Here is a 10,579-nt window from a genome sequence, read left to right as displayed (position 1 = left end):
CCTTAATTTAAAAACACCTTGTACTGAAATATCTTGTTGCCATTGTTTTGTATCAAGATGCACACCAGTATTGTTTTTGTAGGTATGTTTGTAAAAACTACTTAAATGTCCTAATGTAACAAGCCTAGTCCTGGATTAATCTAAACCCTGTCCAGGAAACTGCCCCTATAAGTACACTATTAAAAACAGCAAAACAATTTTGAATGTAGTGTACACTGCACATTCACTGATCCTTGTATGCTTACTTGCATTAGTGCTGTCCACTGCTGAAACACTGAGCATGTTTGGCAAAACCCCAGCCAGATGTCAGGATAGCTACAACAATGAAGAGGCTTTTATCCTCTGTGGTTGCTACAGGCAAAAACAAATATATAAAGTAATAAGACATGACTTAGCCTAAAAGCATCCTGTCGTGAGAATAACCATATACATTTTATTCAGAGAGAGTTCAGAGAGAGTTTAATGTCAAAGCTATGCCTGATGGGACTTTTCCCTTTTACAGTAGTTGTACAAAACTCTCACTATCCATCATATTTTTTTCAATATAAAGATTAAGGCTGTTATTAGCTTTTAATCTTGGTATGAGTGTTTCATTTTGGAGCCTAGACTTTAACGTATATCTTTGCAGACAAATATTCACACAGCATGTAAAAGGAACAACTAAATTAAGATTTCAGCTCTGTATATCTCTGTCAACCCTGGACCAGTAATTGGTGAACAAACTGCACAAGCCTCATTAGAGTTTTGTAAGGGTCACTGAGGCAGATTCAAGGACCTCTCATTAGAGATGCTAGAGGTGTGAGATAAAGAGTCTCAAATAACACATCAGAGCCTCGCCTCATTATGCTGCTGTCCAGCACCACATAAACATCCAATGAACATCAAGATAATGGTAAAAACTATTGACATGCCCAGATGTAGTACCTACATATACTTCCTACTGTGGACCTGGCTCTGTAAGCCATAAAACTATTTTATGGTTATATCTGGCGTTGTGGTTTCCTGGTTTGATTTTGCGGAGAGTTTTCATAGATGATTTCTTTCACTATTAAAATGCTTGTTAAAGCATCCACCTATTTATTGATCAAACGCCTATAAAAAGCATTAGAGCCATTAAGGCCTATGATTTTTAAGCCATAAAGTCTTTCAGATAGTTTCAAAGAAATGCAATGTAACAGAACATGGCTTGAAAGATCGGTAAATAACGTAAGTGGAGGCCTAAACGCATCTAAGGCACGTATACGTACTCCTCACACTAATGCTGCTAACTGTCCACTTAAATATGCGCTGCAATATTAAACATGTTTACAGAGCTTGAGTAAAAAATGATATAGATTAAGACATCAGTGAACCAAGGAAACCACTTATGCCCTTTAATGACAGCGTTTATATTGTATACGTACTGAATTGATCTTATATTTGGCTAATTAAGAAAGCAGCTCTTCACAGCGGATTTTTCTATAAGTAAACTAAGGCCGTCACGCTTTGCCTGTGTGTCTCATGTTGTTGTGTGTGGGGGTTTACGAGCCATAATCTCATGAATTGCCTATACAAATGAATTAAATGTCCATATCGATCATCTGTCATAACCAGAAAATTTCAACAGTTCCCCCTAATCATTATTTATTCACCTTTTCCATTTGTCAGCAGTAACCTTTCTTGTGGCAAAGAGTCAGGTTTGCCCCAAGACATTTACGTTGTGATAAAGTATAGCACAGTTTAACATCTAAACTAATTTATTGGAACAGCTTGATACCATAAACTTGTTTTGAGCTCTATGAATCGTGTTAAATAGACAGCTACAGGTGCCGGTTTCAGATGATAATGTGGCAGTGAGACAGTTATCAAGTTTCACTGGCACAAGTCTAAATGAAGGGTTGTGAAATACAGAGATTTTCTGAACAGTCATCTGCAATGCTCAAAGCAGAACTTGAACCACACGTGTTACAGAAATACTAAGCACTCAAGGAAAAAATAAAATGGCCCCAAGCCATCACTAAAGCACCTTTTAGGATTAAGTGTACATTTGGTACCAGTATAACTTTGAGGTACTTATATGTGACCCTGGACCACAAAAAAGTCATAAGTCACATGGGTATATTTGTAGCAATAGCCAACAATAAATTGAATGGGTCAAAATGTTTTTATGCTAAAAATCATAAGGATATTAAGAAAATATCATGTTCCATGGAGATATTGTCTACCGTAATATCTTAAAAAATATATTTATCATTAGTGTGTGTTGCTAAGGAGTTTATCTGGACAATTTAAAGGCGATGTTCTCAATATTTAAATTTTTGCCCCACAGATTCCAGATTTTCAAATAGTTGTACCTCGGACAAATATTGCCCTATCCTAACAAAGCTTGTTTATTCAGCTTTCAGATAATGTATAAATCTCAATTTATGACTGGTTTTGTGATCCAGGGTCACATATGAACTCCTTAGGTGCAATGTACTTTTTGAAAGGGCACAGACCGAGCGACAAACCATATTTTTCCTGACAGTGTACACATAGAACAGAGGCCAACTTCCTGATCTCACCTGAAAAGTGTAAGCTAAATTGTATAATTTAATAATAGGGTATGCCTTAAAGGAAAACACCAACATTTTTCAATATTTTACTATGTTTTTACCTCAACTTAGACAAATTAATACATACCAATCTTTTTTTCAATGTGTGCACTTCATCTTTGTACAGGGCGTCGTGAATGTGTTAGCATTAAGCCTAGCCCCATTCATTCCTTAGGATCCAAACAGGGATGCATTTAGAAGCCACCAAACACTTCCATGTTTTCTGTATTTTACACGAGTAAGTATGGTGGCATAAAATAAAACGTGGCGATTTTTTAAGCGGATAAAAAAACTATAACTATATTGTGTGGCGGAAAAGCACTTCGTTTGCAGTACTTCGAATATAGTTCAAATTTTTTATCCACTTAAAAAATCACGTTTTATTTAGTGCCACCATACTTGTTTGTTTAACTACTCAAGTAACAGTCTTAAATAGGGAAACATTGAAGTGTTTGGTGGTTTCTTAATTCATCCCTGTTTGGATCCTAAGAAAGGAATGGGGCTAGCCTAAATGCTAACACATTCACAACATGCTGTACAAAGATTAAAAGTGCACGCATTGAAAAAGATAGGTATATATTAATTTGTCTAAGTTGAGGTGAAAACATAGTAAAATATTGAAAAACTGGTGTTTTTCTTTAATACTGGTTAACTAGACATTTTAAAGAGATAGTTCACCCAAAAATGAAAATTCTGTCATTATATACTAATCCTTTTGTTTAAAACCAGTATGAGTTTTCTTTCTGTTGAACACAATTTAAGATATTTTAACAGTACACATTGACTTTCATAGTAGGAGAAACAAATACTGTGGAAGTCATTGGGTACCATCCACTGTGTGCTTATCATTTAACAAAATATCTTCTTTTGTATTTAACAGGATAAAGAAACTCATACACATTAAGAACAACATCTGGGTGAGTAAATGATGAGACAATTTTCATTTTTGGGTGCCTTAAGAGGGTCCTTTATCCTTATCCCAAGATACAACACTTACAATAAGATGATGATGAATACTGATGCGCCTTTTCAGTTTTTTAGTGAAATAAATGGAATCGTCATAAAACTAGTTTTTTTTCAGGGCCTATTTAATAATGCTGCTACCTTATTAAAAACACCAACTCTAGCTAATTACATTCAGACACGAGCATAATGCATCTGTTACAATACTGCAAAAAGCCCCACATTTTACCATTCTAACAAGGAATGTAAACTTGTGAAGCATCAAAAAAATTCACAATATAAAAAGACTTATCTTGAATCGCAAACCCCCATATTTAATTAAGTTAATGCTTAAAGACGCAAGGCAGCTCTGTGAAGATTGGCTTGAATACATGAACTCGATGGTCGGGTATCTTCACAAAATGTTGAGGATTAATCTGAATAAATTAAAATGTTTATGTTCATCAGGCACTGAAGCACTAAAGCTGCTAAAAGAATACAGACATTTTTTTTCTCTGCCATTAAATAAACTGACAATATCTTTCAAAAAAAGTTCAATATTTTACAACTCACAACAATATTAAACAATTGAATGTTGTGTTCTTTAAGGGAAACTGTGTAGTGATAAATCTGAATTTTTTTACCTGTCTGGTTATAAAGAAAACATTTGCACTGTAGTGTAAACATGACACATATGAGATGTCTGTGTAAATGTAACAAGCAGCAGAGGTATTGTTATTTTTATAACTTGTCTGTGCTGCAATCCTCAGATCTTGTGTCAATCCAAGAGTGTGTTTGTGAAGGGCTTTTGGGAAAACTGTATTTGATGAGGATTGTGTCAATTTGAGTCCAGTCTGTCTTTATGTTTCTTTGGTTTTATCCGGCAGAGAAAGAGATAGGGGAGAGAGAATAGGAGAGCATGAGAGAGAGAGAGAGAGAGAGAGAGAGAGAGAGAGAGAGAGGATTCAGGCAGTTGAATATCTTTACACCACAAATTTGTTCTTAGTTGTAGAGCCACTCTTAGTGGCTGTATCAGCATGAGACTGATAGCCAATGGTCATGTTCATAGGGATGCCTAACCGTTCCTTGTACACCCTCCTGCCAAAAAACACAACTACATGTTAATACTATGTTAAGTACACATCGTTTATATAGCAGCGTGTTTGAGAGTCTTACCCTATGTGAGTTATAGCCTCTCTGTTCTCATAGTCACTTGTCCAGACAGCAATTTTATCACCTTTGGTTCGGACATTGACTACAGCGCCACATACCTCATCACTGTAGTCATCAAAAGCCTCTCCGATGAGGCACAGCAGCTGTGGGCAGGACATAGACAGACATAACAGGGATGAGGCAACACAGGTACTAGTGCACAAATGTAAGCTGAGGGGGTGTTCAATGAAAACTCTGAAATTCTTACAGTTTCCAACCAAAAGCGGTCCAGGTCATATTTTCTCTGCTGCTTGTTGAGAGTGATGAGCCAGCGGCCTCCTCTTTTATTTCTCTCATCTTCCCACATGGGCTCAATATCATCCTGCAACCCAAACAGACACACGAAATCCACAGTAATCTGGAGAACTCCAAAAATAATTTCTCAAGAAAGAAGCAAGCTACACTGCACAACCACAACTAAATCAAACTAACAAAAAAAGATAAAAAAGGTGAAACTTGAAATGTTGGTAATACGTTTATACAGCATTATGTAAATTCCAGTGAGTTTTCATATGAAGGGAAAACTCATATCGGAGTATTACACACACACACACGACAATAATGTGCATTAGGAACATGGCGAGAAATTTCTCTTAAAATTATAATAGTAATAAAGGGAAGCCCACCTTAAACAATGAGTAGTCACAACCTGACAACAAATAACTGGAGAGCTGAATGTGGTTATAAAGCCTACAAAGAAGTGATTCAAAAGGTTTATTAACCTTGTCAACAAACAGAAACAATACAGAAACTAATGCTTGTATCTTGTAAAAAAAAGTAGTCTTACGCCCAGAAATCCTCGACTGTGTCAAATTTCGAGATCAGTCTGAGATTTGCCTGCCATGTTTTGCTCTTGTCATTTTTGAAGAACCATAGTGACCATCTATAGGGGGAAATTATAAGCAAAATAAAATGTACAATATACAAAACTCTTTTATAGCACAACTTAATACATTATGGTTATTATGCAAGTATATCACCATGTTCAGTTAAATTTTATAAACACAGTCTCACCATCTTGTTAATGTCAGATTTTGAAAAATTTTGTCATATTACAGGAACTTTTTTCAAAAGATTAAAGGAAGTTTTCAGTAACACCAACCATGTACCTCAAATTTTTTTAATGAATTAATGATACCTGTTCTGTAGTGGGTGTTTGATGTAGCTCTCAGGGCTGACAATCTCCCGGCTGCTCTGTTCTGAATTTTCCTCTTCACTTTTACAGGAATTTGAGTTTATTTCCTGTACAGGACCATTTTAAAATCGTCTTAGTACAAATTCAGTCAGCTATATTCAAAGCAGCCAGTAGTTTAGAGATTAACAGGACAGCTATAAGCTAGTCTACTCTACAGACAGAATGTGCACAATGCCTCTTTATTTATTTTCTTTCTTTCTTTGCTGGGGCACTATTGCAAAATCTGGTTTAACCTCTAGTAAGGTATGACCATGTTGTGTCTAATGTTAGCCTCAAGACTACGTTCTATACTTTTTATAGCTACAAATGTTTCAATCATTCATAATTCTGAGGTAGATATGTTACAAATACTACTACAACAACAAAGTTACATAAACGTGTCATGTTTATCTGGATTGTAACTGCATATTGTAACAGCTGTGAGACTGGTTTGACACTGTTTTAGTCTGACACAGCATGGTGGCGATAATACATTTATGTAACCCACGGGTCGAGTTTTGGGGGTTGTAAATAAATGTTCTTTAGTAAATAAATGAAACAAAATAAAGATTGACGCTAAATGCACGAAAGGTATTGCTGACAAATACACATCTGGCAAAGCCATTAAGTGCCCTACAAGACTCGAAACAGCCTTGCCAACTCTGAGCCAAACTCGTTGCTCTAACGTTACCCCATTCAAACATGCCGAATAACTTTTAAAAAGTTCCCTGGGGGTAACGCTTAAAATGTATTTTTGCCCTACAGTTAACTTTAATGTTATTGTTATGTGCGGGTCGTTTCGCGGTTCAACGGAAAGTGACTGAAAGGTGTAAAATAATCTTTAAAAAGTTTATTGACTCACCGGCTCTGCCGTCGCCATTTTACGTGAGTCGTTCACAGGCCTCATAAGGGACGTTCACGCTTTACTTCAGATCTTCACTCTGATTGGCTGACACAACACTAAGACGGACTGTGTTCGATTACTGGCCGCTCTGCGCAGAAGATGACATCAAAGTATCGCGATTGCGACTCTGAAGTAGACTGCTCCGCATCGCTCTCGCGCTAGCTGATGTCATACACTGAACTGTCTGCGCAGCGCCTCATGAAGTTAAAAACATTTTACGTTTGAACTTTCCAGAACTTTAATATTTTTTTAAATACGTTCTTTAAAATGTATTTTTAATAAACGTTGTACACCTTGAATCACTGCTATTAACCTAATCAGAGTTTTTACTTTTAATGTGCTTATTTTGTCACAGCGACATAATTGCCACGTAATTCATTTTAAAAATGGCATGACTTGGTCTCATTATAAGATTATAATAAGCGATTAAAGTAATTGCTGCAATTTTGAGAATGCTAAAGTTTTATTATGATCGCACCCTGGTGGCTCATGACGTCAGGAATATGTTGACAGTCGAGTCCGGAAGTGTCGTGAACAGTCAGCCAGATGGTAACCCGCCATTCGGCCAAATCTCAGGTTAACAGTAACATTTTCGTTTTAAAGGGCAAAACATGTCAAGCACTAATCCGATCGTGAATGATACAGAGGTACAACATCGCAATGATTTATGCGGGACGATAAACCGAAGCGCATGTCGTTGTCAGCCTGCTGGAAACAGGGAACTGGTAAGGCGAGTTTCTCATGCTTTGAAAAGTCTCGCTCTAGCTGTGATTTTGCCTAAATGTTATAATTTTGCGTTACTCGTAAGATCTTATAACATTTATAAATGTGTGTTTAACCAGAATTCTTTTTTTAGGAGTATTTATTTATCTGTAATCACAGACACTGCCCTACCCCGCCTAATCCTTATCCAGAACTTTGCACATTTGACCACAACATGTAGTATGGATAACTGATTTGCAGTGTTGTTACTTTTATATACGTTGTATTTTTTTAAGAATAAAACACTTGATACAAATGGCTAAAAATTAATAGGTATCAACAATATTTATTGATGTACTAGTTTACATTAGTTAAGTAATGCAACCTAAATATAGCCATTCTTGTCTATATACAGCGCAGACACACACAAACATGTGTACTCCCTAAATACACTCCCACGATCTAACATGCATGCTATGTATGTGATGTCATTTTTTGACAGTATAGCCTACTCTAACTGGTTTATAATCACCCAAACCTTTATCTTCAGAATGAGCTCAGGGTAAGGGAAAGACCACACCGCACCTCCAGAGCAGAGCCACAGACACCAGAAGCACCTGAGACAGAGGCTCCATTGGTGGATGACTGCGAGAGGCTCGGCACTTTTTTCGGAGAGCTGAATAAGTGTCTGAGGGGTCTTGGCTTCATCCAGCTTTACTTTGGAGAAAAAATTGTGGAGCCTGTGATCGTGCTGGTTTTCTGGTTGTTACTCTGGTTTCTGGGTATTCAAGCTCTTGGTCTCGTGGGAACTCTATGCATTGTTATCATATATATCCAGAAATGAATGAATGGACCTGTATTTGCTTATCGAGCTGGAGACAGTGCCAATGGAAAAGAGGAGAGACTCCTTTAAAAAAAGTGCTTGAAGAATGTCATTTGAATGCATTACCAATATACACAGGCCTCGGTGTTTTGCTTACCTTATTGTGGGTATGCAATGAGAGAAAATGGTTTAAATTATTAAGAGGATTTACTATAAATAATTAATTGATTTTTCCAATCTGTGCCTAGTGTGCAGTATATATATGAAAGGTATATCTGATAAGCATGCTTCCCCCAAGTATTTTCATTGAGGCAACATGTATATGTATTGATATGGTGACTATTTGAAAGTAAATGCCTTTTGAAGTATTAAGAATATCAGTCCAACCAGTTGTACAGAAATCAATAGTACAATTGTTGAATGTATTACTCCCATTTGCCCAGGTATCAGCTGTGCTTTTTCACACTGTTCTTGTTCCATGACTAGAGTGCAAACTTCCTCATTCTCAGCTTAAAATGTCTTGGGGAAACATACCAGGAAATATTAGATCTTCTGTATTTAAACTTGAATGTGTTAATACTACTGCATGTGAATAATCTGGGGCTGTTGGGATATATTTGGGTTTTGTAAATGGGTCAATGACAAAAGAAGTATTTAAAAATGGATGTAATGCATATTTTTTGAGTCAGGAACAATTTGTTTATTGACATTTTAAATAAAACATTTATAGTTTAAGGACTATAAATGTAAAAACGTTAATCGACAAACTTAGCTAAAATCTATTTGCTTATTAAAATTATTATTATTTTTTTAAAGGGAATTGCACCCTTTGACCTTCTGGTTGCACCACCTGACCTCTGCAATGAATTTACATTTAACAGACTTCGACTTGGATGCTGGTATAAGCTTTTGCCTGTGATATCAAATTCAGAACAAATATAATTTTTAAATAGAATTAAAATGCCCCTGGACTCAAAAATATGCATCTCATGTCATTGACCCAAATGCCTCTGGCAGTATCTAGTTAAACAAAGATATTGCCAAAACAAAATCCTCCAATAGTCTGAGCACAGACATTTCTACTTAGACTCCAGATGTATTAAAAGGATACTTCACCCAAAAATAATAAATTCTGTCATAATTCATGCACCATCATGCTGCTCAAAGCTTGAATGATTTCGTCCTGTGGAACACAAGGAGAAATTCTGAATAATATTGATACCGATTTTTATACAATGAAAGTGAATGGTGACTGTGGCTGTCACTAACATTATGTCTATAATAATCTCCATATGTGTTCTACTGAAGAAAACAAATCTATAGAACAGCATGAGGGTGCGTAAATGTTGAAAATATTTTTATTTTTGGGTATGAATCACTTTAAAAATCTTACCTCTGATCATGATAAAGTATATGAGTTATGCACTGTATGTTTAGTATTCATTTGATTAGAAAAGAGTTTAATCTTATAAGTTGATTTACCTTTAATTTCTGAAGTGTTCTTTTTATAAATATCATATTGCATTACCAGTATCAATGAAACTATAGTGTCATAATCAGCAACAACTGTTATATTTAAAAAATGATATCTTTCTAAACACGGTTAATCTGTTATTTATATCTGAATATTATTGCAAGATGACATTACCACACATTCAGAGGTTTAAATCATATGTATGTCATTGTTTGTTTATTATTCGTGGTAATGCTGTAATACAAAACATAATTGCTAATGCCACTTAAAATTTAATTTTCATGAATCAGGGACATCTCTTTTGAATAATGCCTTGTGACATCATTTACAGTACATATCATTTATCCTGTATTTGGTGACGGGTCTGGGAAGAAAGATTTGATGTATAATTTATTTTGAAACAGTTTGTGGATATTTTAAATCATTTTGCAATGAATTTTCAAAAGGAGTTATTATAATAAAAAAGTTTTGAATAATTTGTTCTGACAGTTGATTTGAAGACTTCTCTGCACAGTTAAACTATGGCAGATGTGTAAAGAACGTGAGTAATTTTACATGATTACTGTATTTAAAGGAACAGTATTTAAGAAATTTATATCAATTAATCATAAAATGGCCCTGATATGTCACTAGACATTAAGAAATATTTTTTTTATTTCAAATTCTTATATCACTGACAACAGTGGTCTGGCCAGGATATTGTCATTTAAAAAGTGGAGTTGCAGCCCTCAACTGATGTTTATGTTGTCATTTTGTGTATTGGCCACCAGTTGTG

The 10,579-nt window shown here is 35.6% G+C and overlaps 2 protein-coding genes across 3 annotated transcripts; one reads left to right on the top strand and one right to left on the bottom strand.

Moving 5' to 3' along the window:
* Positions 1 to 3,640: 3,640 nt before the first annotated feature.
* Positions 3,641 to 6,833, bottom strand: eif4eb (eukaryotic translation initiation factor 4eb). Of its 2 annotated transcripts, XM_065297048.1 has the most exons (8): positions 6,764 to 6,833; positions 5,866 to 5,969; positions 5,515 to 5,610; positions 5,354 to 5,417; positions 4,936 to 5,049; positions 4,692 to 4,831; positions 4,478 to 4,613; positions 3,641 to 4,447 (listed from the first exon to the last, which is right to left on the bottom strand). In XM_065297048.1, the coding sequence occupies exons 1-7, from the start codon at positions 6,806 to 6,808 to the stop codon at positions 4,499 to 4,501; spliced, it is 678 nt and encodes a 225-aa protein (XP_065153120.1). In that variant the 5' UTR covers positions 6,809 to 6,833; the 3' UTR covers positions 3,641 to 4,447; positions 4,478 to 4,498. The 2 variants fall into 2 exon arrangements, with proteins under 2 accessions (XP_065153120.1, XP_065153119.1); XM_065297047.1 differs by having other exon boundaries at positions 3,641 to 4,613.
* A 476-nt stretch (positions 6,834 to 7,309) lies between these two features.
* Positions 7,310 to 10,280, top strand: fam241a (family with sequence similarity 241 member A). The gene is made up of 2 exons (XM_065297046.1): positions 7,310 to 7,530; positions 8,058 to 10,280. The coding sequence occupies exons 1-2, from the start codon at positions 7,417 to 7,419 to the stop codon at positions 8,349 to 8,351; spliced, it is 408 nt and encodes a 135-aa protein (XP_065153118.1). The 5' UTR covers positions 7,310 to 7,416; the 3' UTR covers positions 8,352 to 10,280.
* Positions 10,281 to 10,579: the final 299 nt, after the last annotated feature.

The sequence above is a fragment of the Paramisgurnus dabryanus genome, chromosome 20 (genome assembly GCF_030506205.2).
Source record: "Paramisgurnus dabryanus chromosome 20, PD_genome_1.1, whole genome shotgun sequence".
NCBI classification, from domain to species: Eukaryota; Metazoa; Chordata; class Actinopteri; order Cypriniformes; family Cobitidae; genus Paramisgurnus; species Paramisgurnus dabryanus.
This window is presented reverse-complemented; position numbering and strand designations above follow the sequence as displayed.